Source organism: Bombina bombina, chromosome 8, assembly GCF_027579735.1.
Source record: "Bombina bombina isolate aBomBom1 chromosome 8, aBomBom1.pri, whole genome shotgun sequence".
Classification (NCBI taxonomy): domain Eukaryota; kingdom Metazoa; phylum Chordata; class Amphibia; order Anura; family Bombinatoridae; genus Bombina; species Bombina bombina.
In genome coordinates, this window is record NC_069506.1 from 332,774,558 (window position 1) to 332,800,230 (window position 25,673).

The 25,673-nt window shown below is 38.1% G+C and overlaps 1 protein-coding gene across 1 annotated transcript in view; it reads left to right on the forward strand.

The window, feature by feature from the left end:
* Positions 1-25,673, forward strand: part of KIRREL3 (kirre like nephrin family adhesion molecule 3) — a 1,250,147-nt gene that overhangs the window by 950,467 nt on the left and 274,007 nt on the right. Inside the window, exon 8 of the mRNA XM_053691559.1 lies at positions 16,253-16,401. Within this exon, the coding sequence (XP_053547534.1) occupies positions 16,253-16,401 (149 nt within the window). The remainder of the gene's footprint in view (positions 1-16,252; positions 16,402-25,673) is intronic.

Below are 25,673 nucleotides of genomic sequence, written 5' to 3' on the forward strand. Positions count from 1 at the left end.
TTATTAGCTATAATATAAATAAGTGAATGTTATATATAATACAGACAGTAAATAGCCAGTGAGTTATTAGCTATAATATAAATAGGTGAATGTTATATATAATACAGACAGCAATAAGCCAGTGAGTTATTAGCTATAATATAAATAGGTGAATGTTATATATAATACAAATAAGCAAATAGCCAGTGAGTTATTAGCTATAATATAAATAGGTGAATGTTATATATAATACAGACAGCAAATAGCCAGGGAGTTATTAGCTATAAAATAAATAGGTGAATGTTATATATAATACAGACAGCAAATAGCCAGTGAGTAATTAGCTGTAATATAAATAGGTGAATGTTATATATAAATCAGACAGTAAATAGCCAGTGAGTTACTAGGTATACTATAAATAGGCGAATGTTAAATATAATACAGACAGCAAATAGCCAGTGAGTTAGTAGCTATAATATAAATAGGTGAATGTTATATATAATACAGACAGTAAATAGCCAGTGAGTTATTAGCTATAATATAAATAGGCGAATGTTATATAATACAGACAGTAAATAGCCAGTGAGTTATTAGCTATAATATAAATAGGCGAATGTTATATATAATACAAACAAGCAAGTAGCCAGTGAGTTAGTAGCTATAATATACATAGGTGAATGTTATATATAATACAGACAAGCAAATAGCCAGTGAGTTATTAGCTATAAAATAAATAGGTGAATGTTATATATAATACAGACAGCAAATAGCCAGTGAGTTATTAGCTATAATATAAATAGGTGAATGTTATATATAATACAGACAGCAAATAGCCAGTGAGTTATTAGCTATAAAATAAATAGGTGAATGTTATATATAATACAGACAGCAAATAGCCAGTGAGTTATTAGCTATAATATAAATAGGTGAATGTTATATATACTACAGACAGCAAATAGCCAGTGAGTTATTAGCTATAATATAAATAGGTGAATGTTATATATAATACAGACAGCAAATAGCCCGTGAGTTATTAGCTATAATATAAATAGGTGAATGTTATATATAATACAGACAACAAGTAGCCAGTGAGTTATTAGCTATAATATAAATAGGTGAATGTTATATATAATACAGACAGTAAATAGCCAGGGAGTTATTAGCTATAATATAAATAGGCGAATATTATATATAATACAGACAGCAAATAGCCAGTGAGTTATTAGCTATAATATAAATAGGTGAATGTTATATATAATACAGACAGCAAGTAGCCAGTGAGTTATTAACTATAATATAAATAGGTGAATGTTATATATAATACAGACAGTAAATAGCCAGTGAGTTATTAGCTATAATATAAATAGGTGAATGTTATATATAATACAGACAAGCAAATAGCCAGTGAGTTATTAACTATAATATAAATAGGTGAATGTTATATATAATACAGACAAGCAAACAGCCAGTGAGTTATTAGCTATAATATAAATAGGTGAATGTTATATATAATACAGACAGTAAATAGCCAGTGAGTTATTAGCTATAATATAAATAGGTGAATGTTATATATAATACAGACAGTAAATAGCCAGTGAGTTATTAGCTATAATATAAATATGGGAATGTTATATATAATACAGACAGCAAATAGCCAGTGAGTTATTAGCTATAATATAAATAGGTGAATGTTATATATAATACAGACAGCAAATAGCCAGTGAGTTATTAGCTATAAAATAAATAGGTGAATGTTATATATAATACAGACAGCAAGTAGCCAGTGAGTTAGTAGCTATAATATAAATAGGTGAATGTTATATATAATACAGACAGTAAATAGCCAGTGAGTTATTAGCTATAATATAAATAGGTGAATGTTATATATAATACAGACAGTAAATAGCCAGTGAGTTATTAGCTATAGTATAAATAGGTGAATGTTATATATAATACAGACAGTAAATAGCCAGTGAGTTATTAGCTATAATATAAATAGGTGAATGTTATATATAATACAGACAGCAAATAGCCAGTGAGTTATTAGCTATAATATAAATAGGTGAATGTTATATATAATACAGACAGGAAATAGCCAGTGAGTTATTAGCTATAATATAAATAGGTGAATGTTATATATAATACAGACAGTAAATAGCCAGTGAGTTATTAGCTATAATATAAATAGGTGAATGTTATATATAATACAGACAGCAAATAGCCAGTGAGTTATTAGCTATAATATAAATAGGTGAATGTTATATATAATACAGACAGTAAATAGCCAGTGAGTTATTAGCTATAATATAAATAGGCGAATGTTATATATAATACAGACAGTAAATAGCCAGTGAGTTATTAGCTATAATATAAATAGGTGAATGTTATATATAATACAGACAATAAATAGCCAGTGAGTTATTAGATATAATATAAATAGGTGAATGTTATATATAATACAGACAGCAAATAGCCAGTGAGTTATTAGCTATAATATACATAAGTGAATGTTATATATAATACAGACAAGCAAATAGCCAGTGAGTTATTAGCTATAATATAAATAGGTGAATGTTATATATAATACAGGCAAGCAAATAGCCAGTGAGTTATTAGCTATAATATAAATAGGTGAATGTTATATATAATACAGACAGTAAATAGCCAGTGAGTTATTAGCTATAATATACATAAGTGAATGTTATATATAATACAGACAAGCAAATAGCCAGTGAGTTATTAGCTATAATATAAATAGGTGAATGTTATATATAATACAGACAGTAAATAGCCAGTGAGTTATTAGCTATAATATAAATAGGTGAATGTTATATATAATACAGACAGTAAATAGCCAGTGAGTTATTAACTATAATATAAATAAGTGAATGTTATATATAATACAGACAGCAAATAGCCAGTGAGTTATTAGCTATAATATAAATAGGGGAATGTTATATATATTACAGACAGCAAATAGCCAGTGAGTTATTAGCTATAATATAAATAGGTGAATGTTATATATAATACAGACAAGCGAACAGCCAGTGAGTTATTAGCTATAATATAAATAGGTGAATGTTATATATAATACAGACAAGCGAACAGCCAGTGAGTTATTAGCTATAATATAAATAGGTGAATGTTATATATAATACAGACAAGCAAATAGCCAGTGAGTTATTAGCTATAATATAAATAGGTGAATGTTATGTATAATACAGACAGCAAATAGCCAGTGAGTTATTAGCTATAATTTAAATAGCTGAATGTTATATATAATACAAACAAGCAAATAGCCAGTGAGTTATTAGCTATAATATAAATAAGTGAATGTTATATATAATACAGACAGCAAATAGCCAGTGAGTTATTAGCTATAATATAAATAGGTGAATGTTATATATAATACAAACAAGCAAATAGCCAGTGAGTTATTAGCTATAATATAAATAGGTGAATGTTATATATAATACAGACAGCAAATAGCCAGTGAGTTATTAGCTATAATATAAATAGGTGAATGTTATATATAATACAGACAGTAAATAGCCAGTGAGTTATTAGCTATAATATAAATAGGCGAATGTTATATATAATACAGACAGTAAATAGCCAGTAAGTTATTAGCTATAATATAAATAGGTGAATGTTATATATAATACAGACAGCAAATAGCCAGTGAGTTATTAGCTATAATATAAATAGGTGAATGTTATATATAATACAGACAGCAAGTAGCCAGTGAGTTATTAGCTATAATATAAATAGGTGAATGTTATATATAATACAGACAGCAAATAGCCAGTGAGTTATTAGCTATAATATAAATAGGTGAATGTTATATATAATACAGACAGTAAATAGCCAGTGAGTTATTAGCTATAATATAAATAGGTGAATGTTATATATAATACAGACAGTAAATAGCCAGTGAGTTATTAACTATAATATAAATAAGTGAATGTTATATATAATACAGACAAGCAAATAGCCAGTGAGTTATTAGCTATAATATAAATAGGTGAATGTTATATATAATACAGACAGCAAATAGCCAGTGAGTTATTAGCTATAATATAAATAGGTGAATGTTATATATAATACAGACAGCAAGTAGCCAGTGAGTTATTAGCTATAATATAAATAGGCGAATGTTATATATAATACAGACAGTAAATAGCCAGTGAGTTATTAGCTATAATATAAATAGGTGAATGTTATATATAATACAGACAGCAAGTAGCCAGTGAGTTATTAGCTATAATATAAATAGGTGAATGTTATATATAATACAGACAGTAAATAGCCAGTGAGTTATTAGCTATAATATAAATAGGTGAATGTTATATATAATACAGACAGTAAATAGCCAGTGAGTTATTAGCTATAATATAAATAGGTGAATGTTATATATAATACAGACAGTAAATAGCCAGTGAGTTATTAGCTATAATATAAATAGGTGAATGTTATATATAATACAGACAGCAAATAGCCAGTGAGTTATTAACTATAATATAAATAAGTGAATGTTATATATAATACAGACAGCAAATAGCCAGTGAGTTATTAGCTATAATATAAATAGGTGAATGTTATATATAATACAGACAGCAAATAGCCAGTACGTTATTAGCTATAATATAAATAGGTGAATGTTATATATAATACAGACAGCAAATAGCCAGTACGTTATTAGCTATAATATAGATAGGTGAATGTTATATATAATACAGACAGCAAATAGCCAGTGAGTTATTAGCTATAATATAGATAGGTGAATGTTATATATAATACAGACAGCAAATAGCCAGTGAGTTATTAGCTATAATATAAATAGGTGAATGTTATATATAATACAGACAGCAAATAGCCAGTGAGTTATTAGCTATAATATAAATAGGTGAATGTTATATATAATACAGACAGCAAATAGCCAGTGAGTTATTAGCTATAATATAAATAGGTGAATGTTATATATAATACAGACAGCAAATAGCCAGTGAGTTATTAGCTATAATATAAATAGGTGAATGTTATATATAATACAGACAGTAAATAGCCAGTGAGTTATTAGCTATAATATAAATAGGTGAATGTTATATATAATACAGACAGCAAATAGCCAGTGAGTTATTAGCTATAATATAAATAGGTGAATGTTATATATAATACAGACAGTAAATAGCCAGTGAGTTATTAGCTATAATATAAATAGGTGAATGTAATATATAAAACAGACAAGCAAATAGCCAGTGAGTTATTAGCTATAATATAAATAGGTGAATGTTATATATAATACAGACAGCAAATAGCCAGTACGTTATTAGCTATAATATAAATAGGTGAATGTTATATATAATACAGACAGCAAATAGCCAGTACGTTATTAGCTATAATATAGATAGGTGAATGTTATATATAATACAGACAGCAAATAGCCAGTGAGTTATTAGCTATAAAATAAATAGGTGAATGTTATATATAATACAGACAGCAAATAGCCAGTACGTTATTAGCTATAATATAGATAGGTGAATGTTATATATAATACAGACAGTAAATAGCCAGTGAGTTATTAGCTATAACACACAGTGTAAAAAAGCTTCAGAATTTTTAGATATACTACAAACAAGCAAACATTAGATATAATACAAACAGACAACTATCGTAGACAATACAGACAGACGAATGTCTACTAAGCTGTGAGATACAATAGAGAAAGGCAAATTATATAAGTATACGTTTAAAAAGGACATAAAAGTTAAAAAAAAAACAGTCATGATTTTTAAAACAGAATTTTTAAAGCATTTATTTATAATACCAAATTGACCTTATTCTCTTGGCTGCTTTTTTAAAAAACATGGTTAATTTCTATGAAAGCATACTGAAGTAGGCTCAGGAGCGTGTATGTGTCTTGAGTACTATGTAATCGCAGTGTGTGTAGCAATGTTATACAAGCCACCAGTAGAGTGCTGTAGCTTCAAAAACTCTATGGGAAGGGTTTTTCGGGAAAACAAACGCCTAGATTTAGAGTTCTGCGTTAGCCGTCAAAAGCAGCGTTAAGGGCTCCTAACGCTGCTTTTTACTGCCCACTGGTATTTAGAGTCAGCCAGGAAAGGATTTAACTCTCACTTCCAAGCCACGACTTTTCAATACCGCAGATCCCCTTACGCCAATTGTTTATCCTATCTTTTCAGTGGGATCTTCCTAACGCCGGTATTTAGAGTCTTGGCTGAAGTGAGCGGTAGAGCCTCTACCGACAAGACTCCATCCACAGAAAAAAGTCAGTAGTTAAGAGCTTTCTGGGCTAACGCCGGTTTATAAAGCTCTTAACTACTGTGCTCTAAAGTACACTAACACCCATAAACTACCTATGTACCCCTAAACCGAGGTCCCCCCACATCGCCGCCACTATAATAAATATTTTTAACCCCTAATCTGCCGACCGCACACTGCCGCCACCTACATTATCCCTATGAACCCCTAATCTGCTGCCCCTAACATCGCCGATACCTACATAATATTTATTAACCCCTAATCTGCCCCCCCAATGTCGCCGCCACTTACCTACACTTATTAACCCCTAATCTGCCGACCGGACATCGCCGCTACTCTAATAAATGTATTAACCCCTAAAGTTAAGTCTAACCCTAACCCTAACACCGCCCTAAGTTAAATATAATTTTAATCTAACAAAATAAATTAAATATTATTAACTAAAGTCTTCCTATTTAAAGCTAAATACTTACCTGTAAAATAAACCCTAATATAGCTACAATATAACGAATAATTATATTGTAGCTATTTTAGGATTTATATTTATTTTACAGGCAACTTTGTATTTATTTTAACTAGGTACAATAGCTATTAAATAGTTATTTACTATTTAATAGCTACCTAGTTAAAATAATTACAAAATTACCTGTAAAATAAATCCTAACCCAAGTTACAATTAAACCTAACACTACACTATCAATAAATAAATTAAATCAATTAACTACAAGTACCGACAATTAAATAAACTACACTAAATTACAAAAAAAAAAAAAACACTAAATTACAAAAAATATAAAAAGATTACAAGAATTTTAAGCTAATTACACCTACTCTAAGCCCCCTAATAAAATAACAAAGCCCCCCCAAAATAAAAAAATCCCTACCCTAATCTAAATTAAAATAGTTAACAGCTCTATTACCTTACCAGCCCTTAAAAGGGCTTTTTGCGGGGCATGCCCCAAAGAAATCAGCTCTTTTGCTTGTAAAAAAAAACACAATACCACCCCCCAACATTACAACCCATCACCCACATACCCCTACTCTAACCCAAACCCTCCTTAAATAAACCTAACACTACCCCCCTGAAGATTTCCCTACCTTGAGTCGCCTTCACCCAACCGGGCCGAACTCTTCATCCGATGGACCAAAAGAAGACATCCGGAGCGGCAGAAGTCTTCATCCTATCCCGGCAGAAGAGGACATCCGGAACGGCAAACATCTTCATCCAAGCGGCATCTTCTATCTTCATCCATCCGATGAGGAGCGGCTCCATCTTCAAGACCTCCGGTGCGGAACATCCTTCTTCAACGACGACTACCCGACAAATGACTGGTCCTTTAAATGACATCATCCAAGATGGCGTCCCTCGAATTCCGATTGGCTGATAGGATTCTATCAGCCAATCAGAATTAAGGTAGGAAAAATCTGATTGAATCAGCCAATCAGATTGAGCTCCCATTCTATTGGCTGTTCTAATCATATTATAATAATATTACATATTTAATAAAGCATTTATTTATTGTTACTTTAACATATATGGTTCTGCATCAACATCTTACTGAACAGTTGGCTGCCAAGAGTTATCCATCATCCTATTGTTGTTGGTTTTTCACACTTTGCTATATATGAAAGAGATGACCTATAATTTACATCTGAGGTACAGAACTGTATATGTCCATTTATTAGAAAGAGTGATACACTGCAGTCTTTGTGTCATGTATGGTGTTAATAAATCAGTAAGCTTCATTGCATGCCACTCTTAAGAGGACTATAAACAAGCATATATGTTTGTTTGTATCATACAGCATTCTTTATCCTTAGTGATTTTATGCAAAAATACAAAGAAATTATTGGCATTATTAAAAATTAGCCGTTGTCATTTGAAATGATAAAAGTTGTCTTTAATGTGATCAGCCCTTTTTCCTATCCTTGTCCAAAAACTTAACTATAAACTGTAGCTAAAATATTTACCTTACTTTTGTTTATAGGCTATACAATTTTCTACTCTTGCTTTCCGGTTCCTATCTTGTCACACTAAGCTACCACATGCCACACATTTCCAAAACAGCTGTTTACAATCAAATAAACCAGGAATAAAAAATGTGTATATTTTTTATGTAACAGTGAGTATGGAAATTGGTATATGATCCGTATCTGCCCTCAATTTCTGTTTCCAACTAAAAACAGTTTATCTGTGCAGTTTGAGATACATTCCAGCTGGCAACATTTTTATTTTCCGTCTCTACAAAGTGATATCAGCTCTTGTTCTGAGTTGACCTGATCACTTTTTGGGCTCGCTCAGTGACAATGACAAACCGTGCTCTATAAAATGTGCCTTGTCAGAGTCTTTCGTTGGCTGCCAACTCCTGAGTGTCAGTTTTCATCATTAAATTTTATATATACGTATATATGAATAAAATCATTTACAGCTCTGAGCTGTAATGTTTGTTCTGTAACACCTTGAAAAGCTGCCTATGGTTTTATATTTAATAGTGGAGATGTTTTAATAAAATATAATGAGGGGAGCTGCTACATGCTAATAGTCATTAACAAAAGTGCTAATTACACTTTAGAACTCTGCTGCCTTCCACATCTGTTAAAAATATTTTAACACCAAATATACCTTTTATTTTGAGGGACATTGCATCATTATTGTTATTTTTATTATTTATTTGTAAAGCTTCAACACTTTATAAAGTGTTTAGAAACTAGGTATAAAACTGGGAAGTGCAATACACAAAAGACATTTACATGAACCATAAAGGATAGAGGGTCCTGCCCCTGAATCACATGGGATGACTGACAAGACAGATAAACCAGTGAACTTGAGCAAGAGAAAAAGATAAATAGCTTAATGTAATTTGTAGACATCCCCAAGTATGGAGTTTCATATAACAGGTGCACCTCCATGAGTTCCATATAACAGGTGCACCTCTATGAGTTCCATATAACAGACACACCTCCATGAGTTTCATATACCAGACACACCTCCATGAGTTCCATATAATAGACACACCTCCATGAGTTTCATATAACAGGCGCACCTCCATGAGTTCCATATAACAGGCGCACCTCTATGAGTTCCATATAACAGGCGCACCTCCATGAGTTCCATATAACAGGTGCACCTCCATGAGTTCCATATAACAGGTGCACCTCCATGAGTTCCATATAACAGGCGCACCTCCATGAGTTTCATATAACAGGCGCACTTCCATGAGTTTCATATAACAGGCGCACCTCCATGAGTTCCATATAACAGGCGCACCTCCATGAGTTCCATATAACAGGCGCACCTCCATGAGTTTCATATAACAGGCGCACCTCCATGAGTTCCATATAACAGGTGCACCTCCATGAGTTCCATATAACAGGCGCACCTCCATGAGTTTCATATAACAGGCACACCTCCATGAGTTTCATATACCAGACACACCTCCATGAGTTCCATATAACAGGCGCACCTCGTTGAGTTCCATATAACAGGCACACCTCCATGAGTTCCATATAACAGACGCACCTCCATGAGTTTCATATAACAGACACACCTCCATGAGTTTCATATACCAGACACACCTCCATGAGTTCCATATAACAGGTGCACCTCCATGAGTTCCATATAACAGGTGCACCTCCATGAGTTCCATATAACAGGCACACCTCCATGAGTTCCATATAACAGACACACCTCCATGAGTTTCATATAACAGGCGCACCTCCATGAGTTTCATATAACAGGCGCACCTCCATGAGTTCCATATAACAGGCGCACCTTCATGAGTTCCATATAACAGGCGCACCTCCATGAGTTTCATATAACAGGCGCACCTCCATGAGTTTCATATAACAGGTGCACCTCCATGAGTTCCATATAACAGGCGCACCTTCATGAGTTCCATATAACAGGCGCACCTCCATGAGTTCCATATAACAGGCACACCTTCATGAGTTCCATATAACAAGTGAACCTCCATGAGTTCCATATAACAGGCACACCTCCATGAGTTCCATATAACAAGTGCACCTCCATGAGTTTCATATAACAGGCGCACCTCCATGAGTTCCATATAACAGGCGCACCTCCATGAGTTCCATATAACAGGCGCACCTTCATGAGTTCCATATAACAGGCGCACCTCCATGAGTTCCATATAACAGGCACACCTTCATGAGTTCCATATAACAAGTGAACCTCCATGAGTTCCATATAACAGGCGCACCTCCATGAGTTCCATATAACAGGCGCACCTCCATGAGTTCCATATAACAAGTGCACCTCCATGAGTTCCATATAACAAGTGCACCTCCATGAGTTCCATATAACAGGCGCACCTCCATGAGTTCCATATAACAGGCGCACCTCCATGAGTTTCATATAACAGGTGCACCTCCATGAGTTCCATATAACAGGCGCACCTCCATGAGTTCCATATAACAGGCACACCTTCATGAGTTCCATATAACAAGTGAACCTCCATGAGTTCCATATAACAGGCACACCTCCATGAGTTCCATATAACAAGTGCACCTCCATGAGTTTCATATAACAGGCGCACCTCCATGAGTTCCATATAACAGGCGCACCTCCATGAGTTCCATATAACAGGCGCACCTTCATGAGTTCCATATAACAGGCGCACCTCCATGAGTTCCAAATAACAGGCACACCTTCATGAGTTCCATATAACAAGTGAACCTCCATGAGTTCCATATAACAGGCGCACCTCCATGAGTTCCATATAACAGGCGCACCTCCATGAGTTCCATATAACAGGCGCACCTCCATGAGTTCCATATAACAAGTGCACCTCCATGAGTTCCATATAACAAGTGCACCTCCATGAGTTCCATATAACAGGCGCACCTCCATGAGTTCCATATAACAGGCGCACCTCCATGAGTTTCATATAACAGGTGCACCTCCATGAGTTCCATATAACAGGCGCACCTCCATGAGTTCCATATAACAAGCGCACCTCCATGAGTTCCATATAACAGGCGCACCTTCATGAGTTCCATATAACAGGCGCACCTCCATGAGTTCCATATAACAGGCACACCTCCATGAGTTCCATATAACAAGTGCACCTCCATGAGTTTCATATAACAGACGCACCTCTATGAGTTCCATATAACAGGCGCACCTCTATGAGTTCCATATAACAAGTGCACCTCCATGAGTTTCATATAACAGACGCACCTCTATGAGTTCCATATAACAGGCACACCTCCATGAGTTCCATATAACAGGCACACCTCCATGAGTTCCATATAACAAGTGCACCTCCATAAGTTTCATATAACAGACGCACCTCTATGAGTTCCATATAACAGGCGCACCTCCATGAGTTCCATATAACAGGGGCACCTCCATGAGTTCCATATAACAGGCGCACCTCTATGAGTTTCATATAACAGGTGCACCTCCATGAGTTCCATATAACAGGCACACCTCCATGAGTTCCATATAACAAGTGCACCTCCATGAGTTTCATATAACAGACGCACCTCTATGAGTTCCATATAACAGGCGCACCTCCATGAGTTCCATATAACAGGTGCACCTCCATGAGTTCCATATAACAGGCGCACCTCTATGAGTTTCATATAACAGGTGCACCTCCATGAGTTCCATATAACAGGTGCACCTCCATGAGTTCCATATAACAGGTGCACCTCCATGAGTTCCATATAACAGGCGCACCTCCATGAGTTTCATATAACAGACGCACCTCTATGAGTTCCATATAACAGGCACACCTCCATGAGTTCCATATAACAGGCACACCTCCATGAGTTCCATATAACAAGTGCACCTCCATGAGTTTCATATAACAGACGCACCTCTATGAGTTCCATATAACAGGTGCACCTCCATGAGTTCCATATAACAGGTGCACCTCCATGAGTTCCATATAACAGGCGCACCTCTATGAGTTTCATATAACAGGTGCACCTCCATGAGTTCCATATAACAGGCACACCTCCATGAGTTCCATATAACAAGTGCACCTCCATGAGTTTCATATAACAGATGCACCTCTATGAGTTCCATATAACAGGCGCACCTCCATGAGTTCCATATAACAGGTGCACCTCCATGAGTTCCATATAACAGGCGCACCTCTATGAGTTTCATATAACAGGTGCACCTCCATGAGTTCCATATAACAGGTGCACCTCCATGAGTTCCATATAACAGGTGCACCTCCATGAGTTCCATATAACAGGCGCACCTCCATGAGTTTCATATAACAAGTACACCTCCATGAGTTTCATATAACAGGCGCACCTCCATGAGTTCCATATAACCGGCGCACCTCCATGAGTTTCATATAACAAGTGCACCTCCATGAGTTTCATATAACAGGCGCACCTCCATGAGTTCCATATAACAGGCGCACCTTCATGAGTTCCATATAACAGGCGCACCTCAATGAGTTTCATATAACAGACGCACCTTCATGAGTTCCATATAACAGGCACACCTTCATGAGTTCCATATAACAGGCGCACCTTCATGAGTTCCATATAACAGGCGCACCTCCATGAGTTCCATATAACAGGCACACCTCCATGAGTTCCATATAACAAGTGCACCTCCATGAGTTTCATATAACAGACGCACCTCTATGAGTTCCATATAACAGGCGCACCTCTATGAGTTCCATATAACAAGTGCACCTCCATGAGTTTCATATAACAGACGCACCTCTATGAGTTCCATATAACAGGCACACCTCCATGAGTTCCATATAACAGGCACACCTCCATGAGTTCCATATAACAAGTGCACCTCCATAAGTTTCATATAACAGACGCACCTCTATGAGTTCCATATAACAGGCGCACCTCCATGAGTTCCATATAACAGGGGCACCTCCATGAGTTCCATATAACAGGCGCACCTCTATGAGTTTCATATAACAGGTGCACCTCCATGAGTTCCATATAACAGGCACACCTCCATGAGTTCCATATAACAAGTGCACCTCCATGAGTTTCATATAACAGACGCACCTCTATGAGTTCCATATAACAGGCGCACCTCCATGAGTTCCATATAACAGGTGCACCTCAATGAGTTTCATATAACAGACGCACCTTCATGAGTTCCATATAACAGGCGCACCTCAATGAGTTTCATATAACAGACGCACCTTCATGAGTTCCATATAACAGGCACACCTTCATGAGTTCCATATAACAAGTGCACCTCCATGATAACAGGCACACCTCCATGAGTTCCATATAACAGGCACACCTCCATGAGTTTCATATAACAGACGCACCTTCATGAGTTCCATATAACAGGCACACCTTCATGAGTTCCATATAACAAGTGCACCTCCAAGATAACAGGCGCACCTTCATGAGTTCCATATAACAGGCACACCTTCATGAGTTCCATATAACAGGCATACCTCCATGAGTTTCATATAACAGACGCACCTTCATGAGTTCCATATAACAGGCACACCTTCATGAGTTCCATATAACAAGTGCACCTCCATGATAACAGGCACACCTCCATGAGTTTCATATAACAGACGCACCTTCATGAGTTCCATATAATAGGTGCACCTCCATGAGTTCCATATAACAGGCGCACCTCCATGAGTTTCATATAACAGGCGCACCTTCATGAGTTCCATATAACAGGTGCACCTCCATGAGTTCCATATAACAGGCGCACCTCAAAGAGTTCCATATAACAGGCGCACCTCCATGAGTTCCATATAACAGGTGCACCTCCATGAGTTCCATATAACAGGCGCACCTCCATGAGTTTGAGGAAATAATGATAGATGAGAAGTAGGCTATGGTGGAGTGGAGTTAACAGGTACTTGCTGCCAAGCGCAGAGACATAGTAGACTGTAGAGTTAGTATGTGCTTTGTATGTTAGGGACAAAATGTTGAAGTTTATTCTTGATGCTAGGGGAAGTTTAGAAAGGCACTGGCAAATACGTGAAGCAGGCACAAGGAAGATGAGTTTGGCAGAGGTGTTCATTACACATTCATCTATGGTGCAGGCATTATCTTGGAAAAACAGAGTTGCAATAGTCAAGGCAGGAAGTAATGAGTGAGTGGATTAGAATGTGTAGCATTGATTTGGGCTCATGTTCACTGAGTATTCTTCTGTTAGCTTTGACAAACTTTAGCTAATGGATGAAAATGAACTTATACATGTAAGAAACTATATTGTGCTTAAGAGCATCTATTGGAAATGTTGGCACTGTAAAAGCTCATCAAAATATCACAATGAAAATATCCCATTATTCATAATGTAATAACCCTAATTACACTGATGTGCTTAGCACATAGGGGCCTATTTATCAAATGTCTTGCGGACCTAATCCGACAGTGTGGACAGGTCCACAAGACATCTCTGAATGCGGAGAGCAATATGCTCTCCGTATTCAGCTTTGCACCAGCTGCTCACAAGAGCTGCTGGTGCAACGCCGCCCCCTGCAGACTCAGAGCAGGCGGACAGGGTTATGGAGCAGCGGTCTTTGTGACCTCTGCTCCATAACTTGTGTTTCTGGTGAGTCTGAAGACTCGCCAGAAACATGGGATATAGATATAGATATAGATAGGCCCCATGGGGTTAAGGTAAGATTAAGGTTTAGCACAAGCTCCTTCGGAGCCAGAAATGTGTTGCTGTGCATGCTGACATCCACAGAATTAACCATAACATTATGTCCTCTATTGTGTTTAAAAAGAAAATCCCTTTATTACCCATTCCCAAGTTTTGCATAACCAAACAGTTATATTAATATACTTTTTACCTCTGTGATTACCTTGTATCTAAACCTCTGCAGACTGCCCCTTATTTCAGTTTTTTTGACAGACTTGCATTTTAGCCAATCAGTGCCCTCTCATAAGTAACTCTAAGGGTGCGAGCACAATATTATCTGTACGACACACATGAACTAACATCCTCTAGCTATGAAAAACTGTCAAAACATTGAGATAAGAGGAGATCCTTCAAGGGTTTAGAAATTAGCATATGAACCTACCTAGGTTTAGTTTTCAACCAAGAATACAAAAAGAACAAAGCCAATGTGATGATAAAAGGGAATTGAAATGTTTAAAATTGCATGCCCTATCTAAATCATGAAAGTTTAATTATGACTAGACTGTCCCTGTAATAGAGACACCAACAAGCAAATTTGTTAACATAGGTTTTAAAATGCTGAAAATTGCCTAAATCAGCCATTTGATTTGCAGCAGTGTGATATTTTTTCTTTCACTTTATTTATGCAAATAAAGGAACATTTGCAGTTTCTTAAATTTGCCTCACTGGACATATTCTCTAAAATTGTGCTATTCAGCAAAAGAGCTACAGACCCAGACACCGAGATCCCATGTATCTTATGAAGGTACTCAAGCATAATGTTACAGCTTAATGTGAAAAAAGGAAATGATTTCTCCTATCTCTGTGTCATTTCATCCAGTAGCCGTGTGGCTAATGGAGGTTATAATACTGATCCATGGAAGGCTCAATATTCTGAGCTAATGTGAAATATGGTGAGTGCTTAATGGAGACATTTTAGGTGATTGTGTTAAATCCACAGATTTAATGGCCTTTATCAAAATGGGTGGGTTGGTTTGTTCTGCTTCTGATTATCCCCTCCGCAGCTGGAAAAACCTGCACAATGTGCCTTTGAATCTCAGTATTTTTCCCCCTGATGGAAATAATGAATCATTGAAAGCATTCCGATAGGAAGCACACACAGTGATCATTTCATCTGGACACATTGTAATTAATAAAGGTTCTTATTCATTCCATGTTTATAATAATTAGTACCTTTTTTTCTCATTATCATTTATCAAGTAGCCACTTATTTATACCTCTATATCTGTGATCTTTAACAATATAGGCTAGTTATCTCTAATGAATGTTGTGTGAGACACAAGTCAGCGAACAATGTATTATGTTTAGAGTATGATTTAGTGACATCCCCTTATCTTGTATGTCTTCTTCTAGGTGGGCAAAAGGTGGTCAACTGCTAAAAGACGTGACAGATGATACCTATGAGACGGTGGTTGACTTTTCATTCTTCACAGAGCCGGTGTCCTGCGAGGTGACCAATGCACTTGGCAGCACAAACATCAGCAGGACAGTTGATGTGTATTGTAAGAGCCTCTAATTTTATATTACCTATTTGTCTTACAAGTTATGGCTGTTTAAACTGTTAGAAGAGCAGACTTAAAGGCAAAAAATAAAAGTTTAAATAAATAGGCAAACTTAGGCACCTTAGTGCTTTAGTGCCATCCTAAGAATAGGTTAAGTGTATGTCAGTCAACCAACAGCTGCAAAAGGTTCTTTGGGAAGCGACTTGCTTCCTGGTCACTTCCTATTTTAGGCAAGTACTAAAGCACAACATAAGGAAGGTCAGAATATGTAGGAAAAAAATTACATATTAAAATAGATCAGTTAGTTTAAAACTATTATGCCCATTTATTGTTCATCAACAATAACATTTATACCCAATTAGCATAATTATGGATATTGCATGAATATCCTTACAATATATTACAAATATTTTTTGTGCTGCATCTGTAGGAGGGTATTATATAATGCATAATTATTTTTCTTTAAACAAAAAGTAATTTTCTGAGCAAAACATACCTACTGTTTGTTTTCATTGTTTGTAAAGTCTTGTCCCTGTGCACCAATGCAGATGTGGGTGTTGTCCATATCAGCCACTAAGCAAGTAAACTACAATATCGATTAGCATTGTTGTAGTTGTTGTTGTTATTATTATTATTGCACATTTTTTAGAGAGCCAAAATACTTTGCTCAGATATACAGGGTACATTTAATAAATGATGAGAATAGAACTGTACATTAGATGCAATAATTGAATTTAAACAATCATGAACCTACATATAGAAAATAGTTGAGGGCCTTACTTTCACAGGAGCTTAAAATCTATGGGAGAATCTGAATCAAATATAGAATAGGCAAAGGAATTGCTTGATTGATAATCTAATGATATACATTAGGGGATGCACAAGCAGGTAATATAATAATAATTATTATTATTATCAATTATTTATAGAGAGCTAACAGATTCTTTAGTGCTATAAACATAGGAATATTATGCAAGGAACTATTTATGGAATACAAATGAGCAGAGAGCCCTGCCAAGAGTAGCACTGTTGTAAATTACCTCTCATGAATGTGATCTACAAAACAGCGGGGCTCTTAGGCTTACATGCAAAGGGGGTTCAAGCGGATGATAAATGAAGAGAAGAGGAACTGAAGTAAGAAAGGTTAGTGTATGTTTTATGCATCCCTGAACAGTAGAGTTTCCAAGGAACGCTTGAATCTATGAAAACTACCTAAGAGTCTAGTAGAGCGAGGCAGAGAGTTCCACAATATTTGGGCCATTCTGGAGAAGTCCTGTAAGAAGAGAATGTGAGAAGGTAACAAGAGAGGAGGAGAGAAGGAGGTGAGCAGAGTGAAGGGAATAGGAGTGTATCTGAGAAGAGATCTGAGATATAGGGTGTTTTTGAGGGCCTTGAATGTCAGAGTCAGACATTTGTGTTTTTTTCTGGAAGCTAGAGGAAGCCAGTGTAGGAATTGGCAGAGGTGCAGCTGATGGGGAGCAACATGTAAAGAAGATCAGCCTGAAATAGACATTCATTATAAATTGTAAATGAGAAAGACAGCAGCTAGAGAGACCAGATAGGATGGAGTTGCAATAGTCAATGTGGGATTGACTTAAGGGATGGTTGTACAGGTAGGAGGAGAACCATGAGAGGGCTATGTTGCAGTTATTAGAGGGTTTGGATCAAGAGAGGGTGGTCAACAGTATCAAAGGCTGCAGACAGATTGAGAAGGATTACCTGAGAGAAGTGGCCTTTTGATTTTGTTGTAAGTAGGTCATTAGTACTCTGTGGACTGTTGAGGGTGAAATCCAGATTTGGATCAAGGCGGGAGAGATTGAAAATATGTGTGAAGGAGGTATTGTAGGTTGAGTAGAAGAGAGGGAGGGCAGTAGTTGTGAGGGGTAGCGTGTGACAGCAGTAAGCCAGAGCTGAGGATTTGCACGTGATTTCCAAGCTAAGGTAGGAAAGGCCAAATTGTCAAGGACTGATGTAAGAGTGTAGTTGAAATTCTAGAGTAGTTTGTCCAATTAGTAGTTTTACAGGGAATTAAGTGAAAACCTTCTCTAAATAAGGGAGTTTTTATGGAGTGTCTACATTTTGTAAAAAATAGGCTGCATCTGAGAGTGCAAGGGCAGGAGTGCCATAAAACAAGAGCAGCATTGGAAAAGCTTTGTTGGTTATCGTGGGAAGTAATTTTGAAGAGGAGAGAACATGGTTATAAGATAAACACATAATGGGACTTCTGCTAGTAAAGTGTTTGGAAACTAAAGTAAATCAAAAGGGGGATAAGTGTTAGTAAGTGCTTTCTAGTCAAAAGTTTTAACTTTTGTCAGCTATGGGAAGCATTTGAGATGATTGGTAGAGTGGAACAGCTAATCTACAACATAAAGACAAAAGGGTCAATTGGCAGATGCATTTAAAAACATAAATTATGCTTACCTGATCATTTTCTTTTCTTCTGACGGGAAGAGTCTACAGCTGCATTCATTACTTTTGGGAATTCAGAACCTGACCACCAGGAGGAGGCAAAGACACCCCAGCCAAAGGCTTCAAATACCTCCCCCACTTCCCTCATCCCCCAGTCATTCTGCCAAGTGAACAAGGAACAGTAGGAGAAATATCAGGTTGAAAAAAGGTGCCAGAAGAACAAAAAAATTACTACCACCTCATAGACAAAACAAGGGGGGGGGGAGCTGTGGACTCTTTCCGTCAGAAGAAAAGAAAATTATCCACAGCTACATTCATTACTTTTCGGAAAACAATACCCAAGCTAGAGCACATTGAATGCAAACAGAGGGTGGGTACAAAAGGCACCCCCTTCGAAAAGGCACCACAGTCTGAAATTACCCGACACCCTATACAAATTTATAAATGACACAGATAACAAAAACGGAAGCCCAGGCAACTGCACATCAGTTACATAACCTGCAAAGCCGTGCTAGAGACCACTCAGACCCAGAGTCTGCTGAGAACAAAAGCCTCCAAGGAGCCAGCCCAGCGGCTCTCGACTCCCGTGAAAAGTACCCCTGACCTAAAGGTCAAGAACCTCTATCTACGGCAGAGAGGGAGAATAGATAACCCCATAAGAGATCCAAAGGACCATCCAACATGGGTTCAAAACAAACATAGAGCAACCCAAGGTTGCCACAGTACCATCACCCAGGGAGGCAAACTCCCTAGAAGCACAAGGACCAGAAAAGAAGTCCATACTCAGAATAAAAACGTCACTAAGATGACCCAAGGGACACCCTCATATCCCTGACACAGCACCATACCACAGAAGGTGCTCCAGAAAACCACAAGATCCCTGTTGCACCATAGTCAAGTTGAACCCACAGGCTAGACAAGCATATACAGCAGAGACAGGATAACTATCCCAGCAGCGAACAAAGAGCTATCCAAGAGAACATCAAGCCACCAGAAACAAGAACTCGCGATGACCAGCCACCAGGCAGCAAAGCTGACCCTAAGCCATCGTGGGACTCAACCCAATGATTAACGCCGAAAAAGCTCAACAACAACTCCTGACCGGAAAAACACTGGGCTCCCAGGAGTGTCCCCTCCTAGCAGCCAATGCCACCAAAGAGAGATGGACATCAAAAGTCCTTCCACCAAAGGGGAGGACAGACTCAAGAAAAAAAAACAGTAAACACTACATAGAGCAAACCGATCCCGACCTTCCCTCCAGGGTAATGGTCCGAGCCCAAAGGCTAGTTAAAGACCGAAGACAAGAGTCCCAGACCTCTGGAAAAAAAAAGGATGGATCTACCAGGAAGCAAAACCTCCAAGTAGAGCTCTGACCACTACTAAAATCCGGTATACTACTGTGAGTCAGGACAGAAACTTTGTGCTCGGGTCCAAGAACCCCTACACTGCTGTCTTCCATAAAGAGGAACACTTCCCAAGGGAAGAGAGTACTCAGACCCCCAGCATCCAAATACCAGAATCCAGCAAATAACACTAGTCTTATCTGGGTTCAAACCCACAAACTCCTGCTTCAGCAATGGTGGAGCCAACCACTACTCTATTCCAAGAATCTGAATACGCAACTAAGGGAAAAAACCTACAAGACAAGAAAACAAGGACCCACAGGTCATCACAGATACTGAGGCATCTCCAAATCAAGGAGAACACACAAGAACCCATCCCCCACCCTAGGTGAGAAAGAGGGGACTAAGCAACGTAAACCACCCTACCAATAGAGGCAATACCCTTCAGCTAATATCACCATCCCAGTTGAAACAACACCTGGAGTCTACAAGGAAGCATCTGGTGCCCCAAAAGACCAGTAGGGACCCATAAGAGAGACCTTAAACTTAAGCGTCAAGCAGATATGAATCTCCCATGAGAGACAGAAACCTTGCCCCCTTCCGATGCACACGCGGGAACCCAAACCCCAAGGTTAAGTGGAACCTGTCCATGCCTGATCCAAGCTAAAGGCATGGTCCTAAGCCAGAGTCCTCAAAAAACTGAATCGATCAAAAGATCTAACCTCCTGAGGTACCCTAAGCTGCCTCCTGTGAGTAGGAGCGCACCATCAAGAGTCCGTAGACTTAAGGAACCTAGCAATAGCCTCAAAACCCAACAGTCTTAAGAACTCCTGAGTCCTGACCAGTTTAAGAATTGGGTGCCCAGTACCCCTGGATTGCAAGGTAACCCATGTAGACAGGCTTAACTACCTGATCCACACGCTGGTGAGGATAAATGGTCAGCTTCCTGACCCCAGAAAGGTGAAAGACTGTAACCAACCTCAGACCTCCACTCTCAAGCCCAAAGGCTAGATCTGCAATGAGATCGAATGACCAAGGGTATATCCTATACGGAGAAGACGACAGTCTACAGAGATCCTTGCAGGATTGGTCCCCCAAAAACCCTTAAACAGGGCAAAGGCTGAGAGCCTCGTAGCTCCTTGAAGAAAGGTAGGATAACCCCTGCACTCCACATACTAGAGCAAACGCAACGCTGAGCAAAGGAAGAAGGACATGCCCGCACTTTCAAACAGATGACCCAACCCAAGACAGGAAGGAAAGAGACTCGGCCACCACAAAAAGTAATGCTATTGTATGTATTGGGTACTTGTAAAGTGTGGCTAATCACCCATAAGGGTCTCAAGGCTAGACTAAGGAGTCAACATCAGGAAAAAAAAAACGCAAGTGAGGATGCCAAACGTTCACACTCAGAAAACTAGACCACGGAGGTCATACACATCTCCCAACTCCAAAGGAAAGGAAACTATGGTTCCAGGTCCCCAGGGACCTTTAAGAACCATGATAACGTCTGAAAAAGTCAGACCCATATCCCAAGCGAATAGCCAGAAAAGGCCAACTTAGATTGGATTTACAACCCAGAAGCGTTGGATTTACACACTAGGCCCCATATTTTGAAGTAGGATCCGAGCCCGGAGTCCATATCAATATGCCAAAGTGACATTCAGAATCCGCATGATTCAATCAGCAGCCCCAGTGTATCCGCAAGTATCGGTTCCAGAGAAAGAACATTCCCAAAACGAAATTATATCAGACATGAGCTTAATAAAACAAATCAAACACATCCTATCCGGATCAAAATAAAGTAAGGCAGCACCCGCGGGTGAACAACCAAGGTGAATGAATACGCCAACGGAACCAGTCGATCAGAGGTCCCATTCGCCCAAGCTCAGAACTGGAACCGATACATAAACAGAAAGAAAAACGGAGACATCAAGGAGATTAGCTTCATCCCCAAACATCTAACCAGCTTGCCATCCAGCATCTAAGGCCTCTGCTCCCTCGGCCCACTAGGGCTGGAATCCTCTAGCACCGCCAAAACATGCCTTAAAAGGACACAAAGACGTGCCAGCCTATAACAGAAGGCAAAATTATACCTCGCCGGATCAATAAATGACCCCGGGGTTGGGGCCCCTGAAGACTAAGAGGCCAACGATTCCCCAGGAGACCGAACTGAATCAGGCAATCCCATGCCTGACGGGCCCTGGTTAACAGAACATGGACAGTATCTTAAAAATATTTCACTTGGGAGATATAAATGAGCCAGCGCCATAGAAATGGCCATGCGGAACCGTTCCGTAACCTCTGGAGGAAACAAGACACCTTCCAGAGAAGGAGTAAAGACCATAGGGACACCTACTTGTGTAGCAAAGGAAGGTTCTGGGGCAAGCGTCTCATGGGATATGGAATCTTTGGAGGCAGATGGCTCAACGCACTCTAAGGTCCCTGATTCGTGAGAAGAGAGTATTCTAGAACGGCAATCGGAACATAACTGATGGGCATGGATAACCCGGGCCATTTCATATTCATCACGACGCATTCTCCGTATCGGCATGTGTGACTAAGAAATCAGAATCCACCATAATCTTGAGATTACAAAAATGACAAACACTAACTGGAACCCTTTTTACACCCCCAAAAGCTGGGGCACCCACCACCTCCTGAAAACCAGACAACCCATGAGCATACACTCTCTGTCGCCACACAGTCAGCATACAGAAGTGGAAAACAACATTACCGCACCCAGTCACAAGGTACACTGTGCCAGACACAAAAGGGCGTGCAATCTCAAGAGATTGTGCCATTGATGATAAGGCTGTTATGTTCCGAAAAGCCATGAGCCAAGTATTACTACACATCAGCAGATAGAACCATATAACAAACATGATTAAAGTCCCCTCTGTTCAATAACCCTCTCATGAGATATTAACCCATTATTCCTATTTAAGATAAAAGGAGTCCCACTGGGACCCTACCTTGTCTCGTTAACATCACATTCACATAATGAAAGAAAATGAAACGATCTTACCGGAATCAACGCCGTGGACAAGGAATACGGCCCTTCAAGTGTGACAGATAGTAGCCTCGCTTCTGACATAGACTTGAGTGAATAAAGGCAGGCAGCGAAACTCGTCAATGCTGATTGCCAAGGAGCTGTTAATATGAGTCGGGATGGTTTCGCAGAAAGACTCTCCCTGTATTTCCGGACTCTAACCTTCATCCATGCTCTCACTGAGAGGCTGACAGGATTACTTAAAACTCCAGTCCCATTTTGAAGAGTACTACCCTCCATAAGAGACTATCTCAAACTTCTGACACTTCTCTGCCAACCTCCTGTGACAAAAAGCAAAGAATGACTGGGGGATGAGGGAAGTGGGGGAGGTATTTGACGCCTTTGGCTGGGGTGTCTTTGCCTCCTCCACGTGGCCAGGTTCTGAATTCCCAATTCCCGTTTAAAAAGAAAAAGGATTTAAGGATAAAAGTAAGGAAGAAGGATATTTAAGGAGTTGCAATAGTCAAGTCAAAAGGTGGGTTAATAAGAGTTTTAGTGATCTCTAGTGCTGGAAAATGGCAGAATTTTGATATGGTGCACAAGTGGTTCATTAGGACTTAATACATGAATTATCATGGGTATAAAGGACAGTTCCAGGATTAGAAAAAAATGTCACTTTCATCAAAATATATATTATAAAAAAAACAAAGTATCTGATTAACTTACCAAGAGAAGATGTAGTAATGGAGAAAAATAGAGAGTCCAGGTCGGAGCCTTGAGGCACCCAACACACACAAGCAGTAGACAGGTACTAAAGAATGAAACTATATAGTTAGAGAGTTATAACTTGAACTAAGAGATTATGGTGATGCAAATTCCAAGTGAACTAATGCATTGTAGAGAAACAGGTGGTCAGCTTTGTTAAAAGCATATAAAGATGCACTTAGGTTTGGCTGCGATAGGCTCATTAGTGACCTTTGAGAATGTTCTTACAATTGAGTGCAATCAATGGAAGCCAGGGATCCAGTAAAGTGGTGTTTGAAAGAAAGTAGGTCAGATAGTTGTGCACTGGCCACCCCGGTAATACTGATGATAAGGGAAGAGAGCAATGAGAAGTTAGGGGTACAACAGAAAACGATAGCTCATTGATTAGGGGATAATAGATTTGTTGAAGTTAAAGTCATTTTATCAAAGCTTATTCCACATAATAATATTTTTTAAATATTTTAATTCAATATATTTATTTGCCAAAGCATGGCAGATTTGTTTGCTTTTTATATAAAAATACATTTTAAAAAATCTAACATATCCAAGCAGCAGTCTTTAAAATTAAGCAAACACTGAGGGAAACAATACACTGTTAGAAATGTATATTTTAAAGAGAATTATTGTAGATTTCAATGTCAGAACACTTATATGGACTAAAGGTTCAGATGTCATAAGCAGTGTTTATAAGTACTACCTGCTGAGCTATTGTGATCAAACTGCAAATGACATTTATGCAACAAGCGGTTACTGTTAAAAGGGCACATCTAGCTGGATTACCATTATTGTGTGTGGGGGGGGGGGGGGGATGGTATACACCAATTTTTATTTAACTGCATGAAATAGACACTACTATAAAGAAGAATATGCACAGATACTGTTATAAAAATCCAGTATAAAACTTTTTAAAAACTTACTTAGAAGCTCCCAATTTAGCACTGGTGTTGATGAGATTAGCCTGGGACACCCACTGAAAGGGGCTGGGAGCATAACCTTCCCCCCCCTTCCCTCCCCTGCATATAAAAAGACCCATTATACAAACTGGAGCAATCTGAAGACTGTATACATCACTATACATTTAAAATGTTGAGGCTTGTTTAGGAGTCTGTTATTTAAAAATGTTATTTAAAAATAAGCAAAATTTAAATTTTTACAAAAACACACCCAGGTGGGCTATACTTTTGGATCATCTACAAAACATGTATGCAGAGAAAAAATCTAGAGTACAGTGTCCCTTTAAAGAGACAGTAAAATATTTATGAATACATGCATACGCTGATATGGCCAAAAGCATGTTGACACCTGATCTATCGAACTTATTTGAGCTTGTTGTATATCCCATTCCAAAGCCATGGGTATTAATATGGTTTTATCGTCATCGTCGTCCCCTTTGCGGCTACAACAGCTGAGAAGGCTTTCTACAAGATTAGGAAGTGTGTCTGTGGGAATTTATACCCATTCAGCCAGTAGAACCTTTGTAAGGTCAGGCACTGATGAGGGAAGGTCTGGCTGACAATCAGTGGGTCTCAATTAATCTCAAAGGTGTTTAATGGGCGGATGTCAGTGCTCTGTGCAAGCCACTTGAGTTCCTCTATACAAAAATCATCAAATCATTTCTTCATGGACCTTGCTTTGTGCCCAGTGTAACAGAAAAAAGTCTTCCACAAACTGTTGCCACAAAGTTAGAAATACCCAATTGTCTACAATGTCTTTATATTGTGTAGCATTAAGATGCCCTTCATTGGAACTAAGAGGCCTAATCCAAC